Consider the following 22390-nt stretch of genomic DNA (forward strand, 5'->3'; position numbering starts at 1 on the left):
TACTGTCTCAATTATAACTGTATATTGTCAAACTCTACTGTCTCAATTATAACTCTGTATATTGTCAAATTCTACTGTCTCAATTATAACTGTATATTGTCAAACTCTACTGTCTCAATAATAACTGTATATTGTCAAACTCTACTGTCTCAATTATAACTCTTTATATTGTCAAACTATACTGTCTCAATTATAACTCTTTATATTGTCAAACTCTACTGTCTCAATTATAACTGTATATTGTCAAACTCTACTGTCTCAATAATAACTGTATATTGTCAAACTCTACTGTCTCAATTATAACTGTATATTGTCAAACTCTACTGTCTCAATTATAACTCTATATACTGTCAAACTCTACTGTCTCAATTATAATTCTGTATATTGTCAAACTCTACTGTCTCAATTATAACTCTGTATATTGTCAAATTCTACTGTCTCAATTATAACTCTGTATATTGTCAAACTCTACTGTCTCAATCATAACTCTGTATATTGTCAAACTCTACTGTCTCAATTATAACTGTATATACTGTCAAACTCTACTGTCTCAATTATAACTCTGTATATTGTCAAATTCTACTGTCTCAATTATAACTCTGTATATTGTCAAACTCTACTGTCTCAATCATAACTCTGTATACTGTCAAACTCTACTGTCTCAATAATAACTCTGTATATTGTCAAACTCTACTGTCTCAATAATAACTCTGTATATTGTCAAACTATACTGTCTCAATTATAACTGTATATTGTCAAACTCTACTGTCTCAATAATAACTGTATATTGTCAAACTCTACTGTCTCAATAATAACTGTATATTGTCAAACTCTACTGTCTCAATAATAACTGTATATTGTCAAACTCTACTGTCTCAATAATAACTGTATATTGTCAAACTCTACTGTCTCAATAATAACTGTATATTGTCAAACTCTACTGTCTCAATAATAACTGTATATTGTCAAACTCTACTGTCTCAATAATAACTGTATATTGTCAAACTCTACTGTCTCAATAATAACTGTATATTGTCAAACTCTACTGTCTCAATAATAACTGTATATTGTCAAACTCTACTGTCTCAATAATAACTGTATATTGTCAAACTCTACTGTCTCAATAATAACTGTATATTGTCAAACTCTACTGTCTCAATTATAACTCTGTATATTGTCAATTAAAACTCTGTATATTGTCAATTATAACTCTGTATATTGTCAAACTCTACTGCCTCAATTATAACTCTGTATACTGTCAAACTCTACTGTCTCCATTATAATCCTGTACAAAGCCAAATTCCACTGTCTCAATTTTAACCCTGTAAGAACAATTCCAGGATTTCAGTAATAACCCTATGCCACTGCCTACAAGATAATCCTATATATAAAGTAATAATCTAATTTTTACCACACAAATTCGGGAACAGTCTTGCTCCTGCTTTTGAAGTGTATATTTTAAAAAAATCAATACAGCAAGTCAGATCCAAGCAAATGTACTACACAGAGACAGTTTTTTACTTCCTTCATTTACCAAACATTGTTCTAAAATCTAGAATATAAAATGTAGTGTTGTTGTAAAATATATGCCTGTACATGTGGTGCATGAGTGTCTGTACGGGTGTGTGCCTGTATGGGTGTCTGTACATGTGGTGCATGAGGGTCTGTACGGGTGTGTGCCTGTATGAGTGTCTGTACGGGTGTGTGTCTGTATGAGTGTCTGTACGAGTGTGTGTCTGTACATGTGGTGCATGAGTGTCTGTACGGGTGTGTGCCTGTATGGGTGTCTGTACATATAGTATGACAGTATGCTTAGAATGTGCCTGTACAGTTTGTATCTGTGTGCCTGTGTGTCTACACAGTGTGTGACTGTACAGTGTGTATCTGTGTGCCTGTGTGTCTACACAGTGTTTGACTGTACAGTGTGTATCTGTGTACCTGTGTGTCTACACAGTGTGTGACTGTACAGTGTGTATCTGTGTGCCTGTGTGTCTACACAGTGTTTGACTGTACAGTGTGTATCTGTGTGCCTGTGTGTCTACACAGTGTGTGACTGTACAGTTTGTATCTGTGTGCCTGTGTGTCTACACAGTGTGTGACTGTACAGTGTGTATCTGTGTGCCTGTGTGTCTACACAGTGTTTGACTGTACAGTGTGTATCTGTGTACCTGTGTGTCTACACAGTATGTGACTGTACAGTGTGTATCTGTGTGCCTGTGTGTCTACACAGTATGTGACTGTACAGTGTGTATCTGTGTGCCTGTGTGTCTACACAGTGTTTGACTGTACAGTGTGTATCTGTGTGCCTGTGTGTCTACACAGTGTGTGACTGTACAGTGTGTGTCTGTGTGCCTGTGTGTCTACACAGTGTGTGACTGTACAGTGTGTATCTGTGTGCCTGTGTGTCTACACAGTGTTTGACTGTACAGTGTGTGTCTGTGTGCCTGTGTGTCTACACAGTGTGTGACTGTACAGTGTGTATCTGTGTGCCTGTGTGCCTACACAGTGTTTGACTCTACAGCTTGTATCTGTGTGCCTGTGTGTCTACATAGTGTTTGACTGTACAGTGTGTATCTGTGTGCCTGTGTGTCTACACAGTGTTTGACTGTACAGCTTGTATCTGTGTGCCTGTGTGCCTACACAGTGTTTGACTGTACAGCTTGTATCTGTGTGCCTGTGTGTCTACACAGTGTTTGACTGTACAGTGTGTGTCTGTGTGTCTGTGTGCCTGTGTGCCTACACAGTGTTTGACTTTACAGTTTGTATCTGTGTGCCTGTGTGCCTACACAGTGTTTCACTGTAGTTTGTGTCTGTGAGTCTGCGTGTCTACACAGTGTTTGACTGTACAGTTTGTGTCTGTGTGCCTACAGAGTGTTTGACTGTACAGTGTGTATCTGTGTGCCTGCGTGTCTACACAGTGTTTGACTGTACAGTGTGTATCTGTGTGCCTGTGTGTTTACACAGTGTTTGACTGTACAGTGTGTGTCTGTGTGCCTGTGTGTCTACACCGTGTGTGACTGTACAGTGTGTATCTATGTGTCTACACAGTGTGTGACTGTACAGTTTGTGCCTGTGTGCCTACACAGTGTTTGACTGTACAGTTTGTGTCTGTGTGCCTGTGTGTCTACACAGTGTTTGACTGTACAGTTTGTGTCTGTGAGTCTGCGTGTCTACACAGTGTTTGACTCTACAGTTTGTACCTGTGTGTCTACACAGTGTTTGACTGTATAGTTTGTATCTGTGTGCCTGTGTGTCTACACAGTGTTTGACTGTACAGTTTGTGTCTGTGAGTCTGCGTGTCTACACAGTGTTTGACTGTACAGTGTGTGTCTGTGTGTCTACACAGTATGTGACTGTACAGTTTGTATCTGTGTGCCTGTGTGTCTACACAGTGTTTGACTGTATAGTTTGTATCTGTGTGCCTGTGTGTCTACACAGTGTTTGACTGTACAGTTTGTGTCTGTGTGCCTGTGTGTCTACACAGTGTTTGACTCTACAGTTTGTATCTGTGTGTCTACACAGTGTTTGACTCTACAGTTTGTGTCTGTGTGCCTGTGTGTCTACACAGTGTTTGACTGTACAGTTTGTGTCTGTGTACCTGTGTGTCTACACAGTATGTGACTGTACAGTGTGTATCTGTGTACCTGTGTGTCTACATAGTGTTTGACTGTACAGTTTGTGTCTGTGTGCCTGTGTGTCTACACAGTATGTGACTGTACAGTGTGTATCTGTGTACCTGTGTGTCTACATAGTGTTTGACTGTACAGTTTGTGTCTGTGTACCTGTGTGTCTACACAGTGTTTGACTGTACAGTTTGTGTCTGTGTACCTGTGTGTCTACACAGTGTTTGACTGTACAGTTTGTGTCTGTGTGCCTGTGTGTCTACATAGTGTTTGACTGTACAGTGTTGTCTTTATGGTATGGGCCTGTACAGTGTGTCTATACTGTATGTCTGTAAGGTGTGTGTAAAGTGTGTGTATGTACTGTATGTCTGTATGGTGTGTGTACAGTGTATCTGTACTGTATGTCTGTATGGTGTGTGTATAGTGTGTGTATGTACTGTATGTCTGTATGGTGTGTGTACAGTGTATCTGTACTGTATGTCTGTATGGTGTGTGTATAGTGTGTGTCTGTACAGTGTGTGTCTGTATGGTGTGTGTATAGTGTGTGTCTGTACAGTGTGTGTCTGTATGGTGTGTGTACAGTGTGTGTATGTACTGTATGTCTGTATGGTGTGTGTACAGTGTGTGTATGTACTGTATGTCTGTATGGTGTGTGTACAGTGTATCTGTACTGTATGTCTGTATGGTGTGTGTATAGTGTGTGTCTGTACAAGTATTTATAATGATCAACCATGACATAGCCTTGACACCAAAACAACCTAACTATTCTTCATGGTTCAGTGTCGCCTGTAGTCAAGGCAACAGACTGATCGCAAACTGTTTTATTATTCAACAAGGCTGAGACATGTGAAAAGTGGTGATATTAGTGGTGGCTGGATTAACATTAAGGTGGGATACTGGTAAAACAGGATTAGTGGTGGCTGATTAACAAGGTGGGATACTGGTAAAGTAGGATTAGTGGTGGCTGATTAACAAGGTGGGATACTGGTAAAACAGGATTAGTTGTGGCTGATTAACAAGGTGGGATACTGGTAAAATAGGATACGTGGTGGCTGATTAACAAGGTGGGATACTGGTAAAACATGATTAGTGGTGGCTGATTAACAAGGTGGGATACTGGTAAAACAGGATTAGTGGTGGCTGATTAACAAGGTGGGGTACTGGTAAAACATGATTAGTGGTGGCTGATTAACAAGGTGGGATACTGGTAAAACAGGATTAGTGGTGGCTGATTAACAATGTGGGATACTGGTAAAACAGGATTAGTTGTGGCTGATTAACAAGGTGGGATACTGGTAAACCAGGATTAGTGGTGGCTGATCAACAAGGTGGGATACTGGTAAAACAGGATACGTGGTGGCTGATTAACAAGGTGGGATACTGGTAAAACAGGATTAGTTGTGGCTGATTAACAAGGTGGGATACTGGTAAAACAGGATTAGTGGTGGCTGATTAACAATGTGGGATACTGGTAAAACAGGACTAGTGGTGGCTAATTCACAATGTGGGATACTGGTAAAACAGGATTAGTGGTGGCTGATTAACAATGTGGGATACTGGTAAAACAGGATTAGTGGTGGCTGATTAACAATGTGGGATACTGGTAAAACAGGATTAGTGGTGACTGATTAACAAGGTGGGATACTGGTAAAACAGGATTAGTGGTGGCTGATTAACAAGTTGGGATATTGTAAAACAGGATTAGTGGTGGCTGATTAACAAGTTGGGATACTGGTAAAACAGGATTAGTGGTGACTGATTAACAAGGTGGGATATTGTAAAACAGGAATAGTTGTGGCTGGATTAACAAGGTGGGATACTGGTAAACCAGGATTAGTGGTGACTGATTAACAAGGTGGGATACTGGTAAAACAGGATTAGTGGTGGCTGATCAACAATGTGGGATACTGGTAAAACATGATTAGTGGTGGCTGATTAACAATGTGGGATACTGGTAAAACAGGAATAGTGGTGGCTGATTAACAATGTGGGATACTGGTAAAACAGGAATAGTGGTGGCTGATTAACAATGTGGGATACTGGTAAAACATGATTAGTGGTGGCTGATTAACAATGTGGGATACTGGTAAAACAGGATTAGTGGTGGCTGATCAACAATGTGGGATACTGGTAAAACATGATTAGTGGTGGCTGATTAACAATGTGGGATACTGGTAAACCAGGATTAGTGGTGGCTGATCAACAAGGTGGGATATTGTAAAACAGGAATAGTTGTGGCTGGATTAACAAGGTGGGATACTGGTAAACCAGGATTAGTGGTGACTGATTAACAATGTGGGATACTGGTAAAACAGGATTAGTGGTGGCTGATCAACAATGTGGGATACTGGTAAAACAGGAATAGTGGTGGCTGATCAACAAGGTGGCATACTGGTAAAACAGGATTAGTTGAGGCTGATTAACAAGGTGGGATACTGGTAAAACATGATTAGTGGTGACTGATAAACAAGGTGGGATACTGGTAAACCAGGATTAGTGGTGGCTGATTAACAAGGTGGGATACTGGTAAAACAGGATTAGTTGTGGCTGGATTAACAATGTGGGATACTGGTAAAACAGGATTAGTGGTGGCTGATTAACAAGGTGGGATACTGGTAAAACAGGATTAGTGGTGACTGATCAACAATGCGAGATACTGGTAAAACAGGATTGGTTGAGGCTGATTAACAAGGTGGGATACTGGTAAAACATGATTAGTGGTGACTGATAAACAAGGTGGGATACTGGTAAACCAGGATTAGTGGTGGCTGATTAACAAGGTGGGATACTGGTAAAACAGGATTAGTTGTGGCTGGATTAACAAGGTGGGATACTGGTAAAACAGGATTAGTGGTGGCTAATTAACAATGTGGGATCTGATACTGGTAAAACAGGATTAGTGGTGGCTGATTAACAAGGTGGGATACTGGTAAAACAGGATTAGTGGTGGCTGATTAACAAGGTGGGATACTGGTAAAACAGGATTAGTGGTGGCTAATTAACAATGTGGGATCTGATACTGGTAAAACAGGATTAGTGGGGGCTGATTAACAATGTTGGATACTGGTAAAACAGGATTAGTGGTGGCTGATTAACAAGGTGGGATACTGGTAAAACAGGATTAGTGGTGGCTGATTAACAAGGTGGGATACTGGTAAAACAGGATTAGTGGTGGCTGATTAACAAGGTGGGATACTGGTAAAACAGGATTAGTGGTGACTGATCAACAATGCGAGATACTGGTAAAACAGGATTAGTTTTGGCTGATTAACAAGGTGGGATACTGGTAAAACAGGACTAAAGACAGCTACCATTAGACATGTTGCAAAATTAAGAAAACCAGGATGTTTATGATATTAGCAAAAGGTAACAGCAGTTTGACAAATAACTTAACCGCTTAAAATAGGAATATTTTATCAATCATTCTTCAGTCATTTAAGACAAGTTTAGCTGAATTTCTCAACTTGTACCTAAGAATATTTATATGAGAATGTGTTTGATATTTTTAAGTACCTTCATTTGTATAATCATATTTCAAACAAATAGACAACAGACTATAGTATATATATTGGTAACAAAAGATATTTATCTATCACTATTTTTGAAATCTCTGGAAAAGTTGAAATGATATTCAAATATCTGTTGCCATCTTATGATTGTGATAACGGAAAAATCAATAAATAGATTAAACCAAACATCCAACCATACAGATATTCTCACTCTCTCACCATACAGATGTTCTTAATCTCTCACCATACAGATATTCTCAATCTCTCACCATACAACTGTTCACACTCTCTCACCATACAACTGTTCACACTCTCTCACCATACAGATGTTCTTAATCTCTCACCATACAGATATTCTCACTCTCTCACCATACAGATATTCTCACTCTCTCATCATACAGATATTCTCAATCTCTCACCATACAGATGTTCTCACTCTCTCACCATACAGATGTTCTCACTCTCTCACCATACAGATGTTCTCAATCTCTCACCATACAGATATTCTCACTCTCTCACCATACAGATGTTCTTAATCTCTCACCATACAGATATTCTCACTCTCTCATCATACAGATATTCTCACTCTCTCACCATACAACTGTTCACACTCTCTCACCATACAACTGTTCACACTCTCTCACCATACAGATGTTCTTAATCTCTCACCATACAGATGTTCTCACTCTCTCACCATACAGATATTCTCACTCTCTCATCATACAGATATTCTCAATCTCTCACCATACAGATATTCTCACTCTCTCACCATACAAATGTTCACACTCTCTCACCATACAACTGTCTCGCTCTCTCACCATACAGATGTTCTCAATATCTCACCATACAGATGTTCTTAATCTCTCACCATACAACTGTTCACACTCTCTCACCATACAGATATTCTCACTCTCACCATACAGCTGTCCTCATGCTCTCACCATACAGATATTCTCACTCTCTCACCATACAGATATTCTCACTCTCTCATCATACAGATATTCTCAATCTCTCACCATACAGATATTCTCACTCTCTCACCATACAAATGTTCACACTCTCTCACCATACAACTGTCTCGCTCTCTCACCATACAGATGTTCTTGCTCTCTCACCATACAGATGTTCTCGCTCTCTCACCATACAGATGTTCTCGCTCTCTCACCATAAAGATGTTCTCGCTCTCTCACCATACAGATGTTCTCGCTCTCTCACCATACAGATGTTCTCAATCTCTCACCATACAGATATTCTCACTCTCTCACCATACAAATGTTCACACTCTCTCACCATACAACTGTCTCGCTCTCTCACCATACAGATGTTCTCAATATCTCACCATACAGATGTTCTTAATCTCTCACCATACAACTGTTCACACTCTCTCACCATACAGATATTCTCACTCTCACCATACAGCTGTCCTCATGCTCTCACCATACAGATGTTCTCGCTCTCTCACCATACAGATGTTCTCACTATCTCATCATACAAATGTTCACACTCTCTCACCACACAACTGTCTCGCTCTCTCACCATACAGATGTTCTCACTATCTCACCATACAGATGTTCTCACTCTCTCACCATACAAATGTTCTCACTCTCTCACCACACAACTGTTCTCACTTTCTCATCTTACTTGGTTATCATACAATTGTTCTCACTCTATCATCATGTTTTTGCCTGTGTTGCTGTTTGTGTTGTAGTTTGTGTATGTTGTAGCTTGTGTATGTTGTTGTTTGTCTGTCCTCTTGTTTGTATATGTTGTTGTTTGTGTATGTTGTTGCTTGTCTGTCGTCCTGTTGTTTGTGTGTGTTGCTGTTTGTGTATGCTGTTGTTTGCCTTTGTAGTTTTTCTGTGTTATTTGCCTTTGTAGTTTGCCTGCGTTATTTGCCTTTGTTGCTGTTTGCCTGTGTTGCTGTTTGTGTATGGTGCTGTTCATTTTGTAGTTGTTTACCTGTGTTGTTTGCCTTTGTGGTTGTTTGCCGATGTTGATGTTTGTGTATGTTGATGTCTGTGTATGTTGTTGTTTGCCTTTGTAGTTGTTTGCCTCTGTTGCTGTTTCCCTGTCTTGTTGTTTGTGTATGTTGCTGTTTGTGTATGTTGCTGTTTGCCTTTGTAGTTGTTTGCCTCTGTTGCTGTTTGCCTGTCTTGTTGTTTATGTATGTTGTTTGTGTATGTTGTTGTTTGCCTTTGTAGTTGTTTGCCTCTGTTGCTGTTTGCCTGCGTTGTTGTTTGTGTATGGTGTTGTTTGCTTTTGCAGTTGTTTACCTGTGCTGTTTGCCTTTGATGTTGTTTGCCTATGTTAATGTTTGTGTATGTTGTTGTTTGCCTTTGTAGTTGTTTGCCTCTGTTGATGTTTGCCTGTTTTTGTGATGTATGCCCTAATGACACTTACTCCATGTGTCCTCAGATCTCAATTCAGTGATGCAATTTTGACATGAAAAAATCATCTCATCCATATAACTTCAATGATACTGAAAATACAATATAGTGTGTACACAGTTGTCTTCATTTCTTTATATGAAATATTCTCCTGTGGCCAATGGTAAACAGTTTTGTAGAGTAATGAGTACTGCTCTCGGTAGCTGAGGACTGCCACGCCAGACACAGATCATCATTCAACTAATGAGATGGAAAAAAAGCTTTAAATGTGCATTGTTTCCTGAAAATCAGTGGCCAGCCATCTAAATCATTCTGCACTGAAAATAAGTTGCCATCCATCTTTATCATTCTGCACTGAAAATAAGTTGTCATCCATCTTTATCATTCTGCACTGAAAATAAGTGGCAAGCAATCTAAATCATTCTGTACTGAAAATAAGTGGCCACCCATTTAAATCATTCTGCACTGAAAATAAGTGGCCACCGTTATTTGTCATTCTCTCAGGGAGAGGCTGAATGAGTTACAGCATGATGTGCAAGGACAGGAAAAAATAGTTTTTTAAATTATGTTGGCTATATTGACGACTATCTAGGATTTTTTAGTTTTTCATGAAAACTTCAGTTGCCTGAATTTATTTTAACTTCAATATTACTAAAAATGTCTCTTACCAACTGTTCCAACACTCCAGATTTAAATATTTAGCTAAGTCTTATTCCTTATTTCTACTACCAATCTGAAAATGCTGATAGACATATAATATTGATGTATAATCTTGAAAAATAATGGCAGCAACTTTTTTATGAAAATTGAAAGAATAACATGTAATGGGATTGTCTAACTTCTCAAAATTAGATAATCTTCCACTTAAATTGGAAGTCTCTGGTAAACACAGGTAATACTGATGCCTTAGGCACAGAGACTTGTGGGAGTAAGCGACATCATTGTGTCCCCTGGGATCCTGGAGATTTTTAATAAAAAAACAAATTGTAAGTGCTGGGCTCAGAAAAACATACATGGCATTCCTGTACCTACCTTGAGAGTCTCGTACAGACGGACAATGTTAGGGTGGCGAAGTTGGCCAAGGATTCGAGCCTCACGATGTAGGTTCTGACGTACATATTCCTCCTTTATCTTCCTGGTGTCTATTATCTTTATAGCCACCTGCAATTAAAAAGTCAGAAAAAAATAAAACAGGAAATTCTGTGATTAAACACCTATAACAGGTCATTGTAATTAGTCTTGATTAAACAGTATAGGGTATGATCTTACTTCACCTTAATTATAAAACCTCTCATCTCCATCACAGTAATTGATTAAAACACCTGAAATGCATCACCTGGATGAACAGGTAAATACATTTTGTAGATAAAAATCCAGCTTTATCTTACAACACTATTAGCAAGAGATTGTAAAGTAAACAGTTTGTAAACATAGATCCCCCGTAGTATAACATCCTGATCTACCCACAAATCCGACAACTATCACCTGATCTACACACAAATCAGACAACTGTAACAAGCTGTTTGGCTTTTTACCCATCAAATTCACACATTATCGATCTTAAATATTATTTCTCTATTTCTGATATTAATACAAATATTTTAATTTGAATTAGACTGAGTTTCTGTGATGTAGTGTCCCTAGTGTGACTGAGTTTCTGTGATATAGTGTCCCCAGTGTGACTGAGTTTCTGTGATGTAGTGACCCCAGTGTGACTAGGTTTCTGTGATATAGAGATATGTGTATTTTGAATGGAGATTTCAGCATTTGAATTACAGATATCTTTATTCTTAAATAGATATGTTAATCTGTTCATGAAATCATCAAGAAATACCTATTTGAAATACCTATTAAACAGCTGACCTCCAACAACACCCACCTTTCATACAACAACAACATGTTCTCTCTAACATTTTGACAATTTTTTTTTTTTTTGGGAGAGAGAGGAAACTTCAACTCTGGACGTTTGCAATTTTGTGATGTAGTGTCTCCAGTGTGACTGAGTTTCTGTGAAGTAGTGTCTCTAGTGTCACTGAGTTTCTGTGATGTAGTGTCTCTAGTGTCACTGAGTTTCTGTGATGTAGTGTCTCCAGTGTCACTGAGTTTCTGTGATGTAGTGTCTCCAGTGTCACTGAGTTTCTGTGATGTAGTGTCTCCAGTGTCACTGAGTTTCTGTGATGTAGTGTCTCCAGTGTCACTGAGTTTCTGTGATGTAGTGTCTCCAGTGTCACTGAGTTTCTGTGATGTAGTGTCTCCAGTGTCACTGAGTTTCTGTGATGTAGTGTCTCCAGTGTCACTGAGTTTCTGTGATGTAGTGTCTCCAGTGTGACTGAGTTTCTGTGTAGTGTCTCTCGTGTGACTGAGTTTCTGTGTAGTGTCTCTAGTATGACTGAGTTTCTGTGAAGTAGTGTCTCTAGTGTGACTGAGTTTCTGTGATGTAGTGTCTCTAGTGTGACTGAGTTTCTGTGATGTAGTGTCTCTAGTATGACTGAGTTTCTGTGATGTAGTGTCCCCAGTGTGACCGAGTTTCTGTGATGTAGTGTCCCTAGTATCACTGAGTTTCTGTGATGTAGTGTCTCTAGTGTGACTGAGTTTCTGTGATGTAGTGTCCCCAGTGTGACTAGGTTTCTGTGATGTAGTGTCCCTAGTGTGACTGAGATTCTGTGATGTAGTGTCCCCAGTGTGACCGAGTTTCTGTGTAGTGTCTCTAGTATGACTGAGTTTCTGTGATGTAGTGTCCCTAGTGTGACTCAGTTTCTGTGATGTAGTGTCTCCAGTGTGACTGAGTTTCTGTGATGTAGTGTCCCTAGTGTGATTGAGTTTCTGTGATGTAGTGTCCCTAGTGTGACTAAGTTTCTGTGACGTAGTGTCCCCAGTGTGACTGAGTTTCTGTGATGTAGTGACTCCAGTGTGACAGAGTTTATGTGATGTAGTGTCCCCAGTGTGACTGAGTTTCTGTGATGTAGTGTCCCCAGTGTGACAGAGTTTCTGTGATGTAGTGTCCCTAGTGTCACCGAGTTTCTGTAATTATTGTGTGACTGAGTTTCTGTGATGTAGTGTCCCTAGTGTCACTAAGTTTCTGTGATGTAGTGTCCCTAGTGTGACTTGAGTCTCTGTGATGTAGTGTCCCTAGTGTGACTTGAGTCTCTGTGATGTAGTGTCCCTAGTGTGACTTGAGTTTCTGTGATGTAGTGTCCCTAGTGTGACTGAGTTTCTGTGATGTAGTGTCCCCAGTGTGACTGAGTTTCTGTGATGTAGTGTCCCTAGTGTGACTGAGTTTCTGTGATGTAGTGTCCCTAGTGTGACTGAGTTTCTGTGATGTAGTGTCCCCTATGTCACCAAGTTGCTTGCAATTTTTATAGAAATAAAAAGATTTGAAGATCAACCTCGAATTCCATAAATATGTATGTTAGAAGTTTTTCACAGCTGTATACTATTCTGTAACATTTTGGAAACTCAAACTTCATGAATTTTCCCTGATATTATCACATGTAGAAAGATTTGAGTATTATGGACAACAGAAAATAAAATCATACAATAAAACCTCACTATTTATATAAAATAACAACCTATTTTCATTTTGGAAGTTGTTTCCCTAGAGAACACCCTGCTATGGTTTAAATGGACAGGAGATTCTAGATGAGCATGAATGAACTACAGAAGTCTGCCATTTGGTAATATGGAATGTCCAAATTTCATTTTTTATTCATAATGCAAACAAACGCTCTATTCTTCAAGACCATCCAGCCCATATCAGTTGGCTGTGACAGGAGAAACAGAATCACTGACTCTGGGGAATGAGTACAAAGCAGCTATATAACACACACTGGTCCATATCCACGGGCTCGTTAATCAATACTCAATTATTTGTCACACTTGGACTATTTTCAGGTAAATTTGTTCCAACAGGGTTGATGTCAGTGGAGGGAAAGTGAAGGAATCTGCCATTATCCCTCAGTGTTTATGGTGTGTACTAGCAGGCTTCAGACAAAATGTGTGTAACTCTCCATAGATGATTGAATTTGCTATATCTACTTCAACAAAGTAATAAAACGTATGCATTATTAATCTCACAGTCTTGTTACAGCTTCCATTGGGAAAGTATTACTCGTCATTACATGGTAAACAACAGATCTAAAAGGGGAGTTAGTAACCCACAGTATACCATTATATAGTATAATATATAACCCACAGTATACCATTATATAGTATAATATATAACCCACAGTATACCATTATATAGTATAATATATAACCCGGAGTATAGCCATTCATAGTATAAATATAACCCACAGTATACGATTATATATACTACTATATAACCCACATATACCATTATTATAGTATAATATATAACCCACATTATACCATTATATATTAAATAATAACCCACAGTATACCATTATATATTATAATATATACCGCCAGTATACCATATATAGTATAATAGATAACCACAGTATACCATTATATAGTATAATATATAACCCACAGTATACCATTATATAGTATAATATATAACCCACAGTATACCATTATATAGTATAATATATAACCCACAGTATACCATTATATAGTATAATATATAACCCGGAGTATACCATTATATAGTATAATATATAACCCACAGTATACCATTATATAGTATAATATATAACCCGGAGAATACCATTATATAGTATAATATATAACCCACAGTATACCATTATATAGTATAATATATAACCCACAGTATACCATTATATAGTATAATATATAACCCACAGTATACCATTATATAGTATAATATATAACCCACAGTATACCATTATATAGTATAATATATAACCCACAGTATACCATTATATAGTATAATATATAACCCACAGTATACCATTATATAGTATAATATATAACCCACAGTATACCATTATATAGTATAATATATAACCCGGAGTATACCATTATATAGTATAATATATAACCCACAGTATACCATTATATAGTATAATATATAACCCACAGTATACCATTATATAGTATAATATATAACCCACAGTATACCATTATATAGTATAATATATAACCCACAGTATACCATTATATAGTATAATATATAACCCACAGTATACCATTATATAGTATAATATATAACCCGGAGTATACCATTATATAGTATAATATATAACCCACAGTATACCATTATATAGTATAATATATAACCCACAGTATACCATTATATAGTATAATATATAACCCGGAGTATACCATTATATAGTATAATATATAACCCACAGTATACCATTATATAGTATAATATATAACCCGGAGTATACCATTATATAGTATAATATATAACCCACAGTATACCATTATATAGTATAATATATAACCCACAGTATACCATTATATAGTATAATATATAACCCACAGTATACCATTATATAGTATAATATATAACCCGGAGTATACCATTATATAGTATAATATATACCTAGAGTATAACATACAGGATAACGTAGAGTATAACATACAGTATAACATACAGTATAACATACATACAGTATAACGTAGAGTATAACATACAGTATAACATACAGTATAACATACAGTATAACAAACAGTATAACATATAGTATACCATTATACAGTATAACATATAGTATAATATACAGTATAACATACAGTATAACATACAGTATAACAAACAGTATAGCATATAGTATACCATTATACAGTATAACATACAGTATAACATACAGTTTACCATACAGTATAACAAACAGTATAACATACAGTATAACATACAGTATAACAAACAGTATAACATACAGTATAACATACAGTATAACATACATACAGTATAACATACATACAGTATAACATACATACAGCATAACATACATACAGTATAACATACAGTATAACATACATACAGTATAACATACAGTATAACAAACAGTATAACATACAGTATAACATACATACAGTATAACATACATACAGTATAACATACAGTATAACATACATACAGTATAACATACAGTATAACATACAGTATAACATACAGTATAACAAACAGTATGACATATAGTATAACATACAGTATAACATATAGTATAACATACAGTATAACAAACAGTATGACATAGTATAACATACAGTATAACATATAGTATAACATACAGTATAGCATACATACAGTATAACATACAGTATAACAAACAGTATGACATATAGTATAACATACAGTATAACATACATACAGTAAAACATACATACAGTAAAACATACATTATAATATACAGTATAACATACAGTATAACATATAGTATAATATACATACAGTATAACATACAGTATAACATACATACAGTATAACATACATACAGTAAAACATACATTATAATATACAGTATAACATACAGTATAACATATAGTATAATATACATACAGTATAACACAGTATAACATACATACAGTATAACATACATACAGTATAACATACAGTATAACATACAGTATAACATACATACAGTATAACATACAGTATAACATACAGTATAACATACAGTATAACATACAGTATAACAAACAGTATGACATATAGTATAACATACAGTATAACATATAGTATAACATACAGTATAACATACATACAGTATAGCATACATACAGTATAACATACAGTATAACAAACAGTATGACATATAGTATACCATTATACAGTATAACATACAGTATAACATACATACAGTATAACATACATACAGTAAAACATACATTATAATATACAGTATAACATACAGTATAACATATAGTATAATATACAGTATAACATACAGTATAACATACAGTATAACATATAGTATAACATACAGTATAACAAACATACAGTATAATATACAGTATAACACATAGTATAATATACAGTATAACATACAGTATAACATACAGTATAACAAACATACAGTATAACATACAGTATAACATACAGTATAACAAACATACAGTATAATATACAGTATAACATATAGTATAATATACAGTATAACATACAGTATAACATATAGTTTACCATTATACAGTATAACAAACAGTATAAGATACAGTATAACATACATACAGTATAACATACAGTATAACATACATACAGTATAACATACATTATAACATACATCATAACATACAGTATAACATACATACAGTATAACATACATTATAACATACAGTATAACATACATCATAACATACAGTATAACATACACTATAACATACATACAGTATAACATACATACAGTATAACATACACTATAACATACATACACTATAACATACATACAGCATAACATACATACAGTATAACATACATACAGTATAACATACAGTATAACATACATACAGTATAACATACAGTATAACAAACAGTATAACATACAGCATAACATACAGTATAACATACAGTATAACATACAGTATAACATACAGTGTAACATACATACAGTGTAGCATACATACAGTATAACAAACATACAGTATAACATACATACAGTATAACATACATACAGTTTAACCTACCCCTAACAGTGTTATACACCTCCCTACTCTTAACAGTGTTATATACCTCCCTATTCCTAACAGTGTTATACACCTCCCTACTCCTAACAGTGTTATACACCTTCCTATTCCTAACAGTGTTATACACCTCCCTACTCCTCAGTGTTATATACCTCCCTACTCCTAACAGTGTTATACACCTTCCTATTCCTAACAGTGTTATACACCTCCCTACTCTTAACAGTGTTATATACCTCCCTACTCCTAACAGTGTTATACACCTCCCTACTCTTAACAGTGTTATATACCTCCCTACTCCTAACAGTGTTATACACCTCCCTACTCCTAACAGTGTTATACACCTCCCTACTCCTAACAGTGTTATTCACCTACCTACTCCTAACAGTGTTATACACCTCCCTACTCTTAACAGTGTTAAACACCTCCCTACTCTTAACAGTGTTATACACCTCCCTACTCCTAACAGTGTTATTCACCTACCTACTCCTAACAGTGTTATACACCTCCCTACTCCTAACAGTGTTATACACCTCCCTACTCCTAAAAGTGTTATACACCTCCCTACTCCTAACAGTGTTATACACCTCCCTACTCCTAACAGTGTTATACACCTCCCTACTCCTAACAGTGTTATACACCTCCCTACCCCTAACAGTGTTATACACCTCCCTACTCCTAACAGTGTTATACACCTCCCTACCCCTAACAGTGTTATACACCTCCCTACTCCTAACAGTGTTATACACCTCCCTACTCCTAACAGTGTTATACACCTCCCTACTCCTAACAGTGTTATACACCTCCCTACTCTTAACAGTGTTATATACCTCCCTATTCCTAACAGTGTTATACACCTCCCTACTCCTAACAGTGTTATACACCTTCCTATTCCTAACAGTGTTATACACCTCCCTACTCCTCAGTGTTATATACCTCCCTACTCCTAACAGTGTTATACACCTTCCTATTCCTAACAGTGTTATACACCTCCCTACTCTTAACAGTGTTATATACCTCCCTACTCCTAACAGTGTTATACACCTCCCTACTCTTAACAGTGTTATATACCTCCCTACTCCTAACAGTGTTATACACCTCCCTACTCCTAACAGTGTTATACACCTCCCTACTCCTAACAGTGTTATTCACCTACCTACTCCTAACAGTGTTATACACCTCCCTACTCTTAACAGTGTTAAACACCTCCCTACTCTTAACAGTGTTATACACCTCCCTACTCCTAACAGTGTTATTCACCTACCTACTCCTAACAGTGTTATACACCTCCCTACTCCTAACAGTGTTATACACCTCCCTACTCCTAAAAGTGTTATACACCTCCCTACTCCTAACAGTGTTATACACCTCCCTACTCCTAACAGTGTTATACACCTCCCTACTCCTAACAGTGTTATACACCTCCCTACCCCTAACAGTGTTATACACCTCCCTACTCCTAACAGTGTTATACACCTCCCTACCCCTAACAGTGTTATACACCTCCCTACTCCTAACAGTGTTATACACCTCCCTACTCCTAACAGTGTTATACACCTCCCTACTCCTAACAGTGTTATACACCTCCCTACTCCTAACAGTGTTATACACCTCCCTACTCCTAACAGTGTTATACACCTCCCTACTCCTAACAGTTATACACCTCCCTACTCCTAACAGTGTTATACACCTCCCTACTCCTAACAGTGTATACACCTCCCTACTCCTAACAGTGTTGATACACCTCCCTACTCCTAACAGTGTTATACACCTCCTATCCTAACAGGGTTATACACCTCCCTACTCCTAACAGTGTTATACACCTCCCTACTCCTAACAGTGTTATACACCTCCCTACTCCTAACAGTGTTATACACCTCCCTACTCCTAACAGTGTTATACACCTCCCTACTCCTAACAGTGTTATACACCTCCCTACTCCTAACAGTGTTATACACCTCCCTACTCCTAACAGTGTTATACACCCTCCCTACTCCTAACAGTGTTATACACCTCCCTACTCCTAACAGTGTTATACACCTCCCTACTCCTAACAGTGTTATACACCTCCCTACTCCTAACAGTGTTATACACCTCCCTACTCCTAACAGTGTTATACACCTCCCTACTCCTAACAGTGTTATACACCTCCCTACTCCTAACAGTGTTATACACCTCCCTACTCCTAACAGTGTTATACACCTCCCTACTCCTAACAGTGTTATACACCTCCCTACTCCTAACAGTGTTATACACCTCCCTACTCCTAACAGTGTTATACACCTCCCTACTCCTAACAGTGTTATACACCTCCCTACTCCTAACAGTGTTATACACCTCCCTACTCCTAACAGTGTTATACACCTCCCTACTCCTAACAGTGTTATACACCTCCCTACTCCTAACAGTGTTATACACCTCCCTACTCCTAACAGTGTTATACACCTCCCTACTCCTAACAGTGTTATACACCTCCCTACTCCTAACAGTGTTATACACCTCCCTACTCCTAACAGTGTTATACACCTCCCTACTCCTAACAGTGTTATACACCTCCCTACTCCTAACAGTGTTATACACCTCCCTACTCCTAACAGTGTTATACACCTCCCTACTCCTAACAGTGTTATACACCTCCCTACTCCTAACAGTGTTATACACCTCCCTACTCCTAACAGTGTTATACACCTCCCTACTCCTAACAGTGTTATACACCTCCCTACTCCTAACAGTGTTATACACCTCCCTACTCCTAACAGTGTTATACACCTCCCTACTCCTAACTGTGTTATACACCTCCCTACTCCTAACAGTGTTATACACCTCCCTACTCCTAACAGTGTTATACACCTCCCTACTCCTAACAGTGTTATACACCTCCCTACTCCTAACAGTGTTATACACCTCCCTACTCCTAACAGTTATACACCTCCCTACTCCTAACAGTGTTATACACCTCCCTACTCCTAACAGTGTTATACACCTCCCTACTCCTAACAGTTATACACCTCCCTACTCCTAACAGTGTTATACACCTCCCTACTCCTACCAGTGTTATACACCTCCCTACTCCTAACAGTTATACACCTCCCTACTCCTAACAGTGTTATACACCTCCCTACTCCTAACAGTGTTATACACCTCCCTACTCCTAACAGTGTTATACACCTCCCTACTCCTAACAGTGTTATACACCTCCCTACTCCTAACAGTGTTATACACCTCCCTACTCCTAACAGTGTTACACACCTCCCTACTCCTAACAGTGTTATACACCTCCCTACTCCTAACAGTGTTATACACCTCCCTACTCCTAACAGCTATAGACCTCCCTACTCCTAACAGTGTTATACACCTCCCTACTCCTAACAGTTATACACCTCCCTACTCCTAACAGTGTTATACACCTCCCTACTCCTAACAGTGTTATACACCTCCCTACTCCTAACAGTGTTATACACCTCCCTACTCCTAACAGTGTTATACACCTCCCTACTCCTAACAGTTATACACCTCCCTACTCCTAACAGTGTTATACACCTCCCTACTCCTAACAGTTATACACCTCCCTACTCCTAACAGTGTTATACACCTCCCTACTCCTAACAGTGTTATACACCTCCCTACTCCTAACAGTGTTATACACCTCCCTACTCCTAACAGTGTTATACACCTCCCTACTCCTAACAGTTATACACCTCCCTACTCCTAACAGTGTTATACACCTCCCTACTCCTAACAGTTATACACCTCCCTACTCCTAACAGTGTTATACACCTCCCTACTCCTAACAGTGTTATACACCTCCCTACTCCTAACAGTGTTATACACCTCCCTACTCCTAACAGTTATATACCTCCCTACTCCTAACAGTGTTATACACCTCCCTACTCCTAACAGTGTTATACACCTCCCTACTCCTAACAGTGTTATACACCTCCCTACCCCTAACAGTGTTATACACCTCCCTACTCCTAACAGTGTTATACACCTCCCTACTCCTAACAGTTATAGACCTCCCTACTCCTAACAGTGTTATACACCTCCCTACTCCTAACAGTGTTATACACCTCCCTACTCCTAACAGTGTTATACACCTCCCTACTCCTAACAGTGTTATACACCTCCCTACTCCTAACAGTGTTATACACCTCCCTACTCCTAACAGTGTTATACACCTCCCTACTCCTAACAGTTATACACCTCCCTACTCCTAACAGTGTTATACACCTTCCTACTCCTAACAGTGTTATACACCTCCCTACTCCTAACAGTGTTATACAACTCCCTACTCCTAACAGTTATATATCTCCTTACTCCTCAGTTTTATGGACCTCCCTACTCATAACAGCTATAGACCTCCATACTCCTCAGCATTATGGACACCCTCAGATGATACTATGAACCTCCCAGCTTTCATAATATGATAGTGTTGAGCCATAGTGGGCACATGTCTGGATCAATAATCTCTACATGACTATTTGGTTTAGTGGTAATATGGAAGGATTCAAGTAAAATCAAACAGTAACAGATTAGTCTTTGTGTGTCTACCGGTCAGTTTTTATATCATTAGCTATTGTGTTCCTCCTTTAGCTTTAATATTTATGTTTACAATATATCAGAGTAATTTTTAATGTGATTAATGAGTATTTTGATTCTACAAATATTGTCTGCACAAAAACCCCACATCCTCCATCATACCTCAAATGACTCAGTGACTCAGACTCAATGTTAATTGGCTCTTCTAGGATGGTAAAGGTAAGATTTAACAATTCAATTAGTACCTCTAGGACAGTTAGTCCTGTAGGATCCTAGCTTTAAATTTATGTTACAAATACACACTATTTAAATGTGATAATGAGATTTTGATTCACAATACCACAAAAACCCCACATACTCCATCATACCTAAATGACTCAGTGACTCAGACTCAATGTTAATTGGCTCTTCTAGGATGGTAAAGGTAAGATTTAACAATTCAATTAGTACCTCTAGGACAGTTAGTCCTGTAGGTCATGTGATCGCAAAGGCAAGGGATGAACAAAATCAATATTCATACAACTCATATGTGTACCAACACCCATACACACACTACATGTAGTCCATTGCCAATACATCACACATGTAATATCACACATACACACCTCACACAGGTTACACCGCACACACACACACACCTCACACATGTACCACCACACATACACACCTCACACATGTAATGTCACACATACACACCTCACACATGTAATATCACACATACACACCTCACACATGTACCACCACACATACACACCTCACACATGTAATGTCACACATA

The 22390-nt window shown here is 37.7% G+C and overlaps 1 protein-coding gene across 2 annotated transcripts in view; it reads right to left on the bottom strand.

Moving 5' to 3' along the window:
- Positions 1–22390, bottom strand: part of LOC117325366 — a 202530-nt gene that overhangs the window by 171372 nt on the left and 8768 nt on the right. For both annotated transcript variants that reach the window (XM_033881531.1, XM_033881532.1), the window contains exon 2: positions 10552–10680. In XM_033881531.1, the coding sequence (XP_033737422.1) occupies positions 10552–10680 (129 nt within the window). The remainder of the gene's footprint in view (positions 1–10551; positions 10681–22390) is intronic.

Source organism: Pecten maximus, chromosome 4 (assembly GCF_902652985.1).
Source record: "Pecten maximus chromosome 4, xPecMax1.1, whole genome shotgun sequence".
In the NCBI taxonomy this organism is placed as follows: domain Eukaryota; kingdom Metazoa; phylum Mollusca; class Bivalvia; order Pectinida; family Pectinidae; genus Pecten; species Pecten maximus.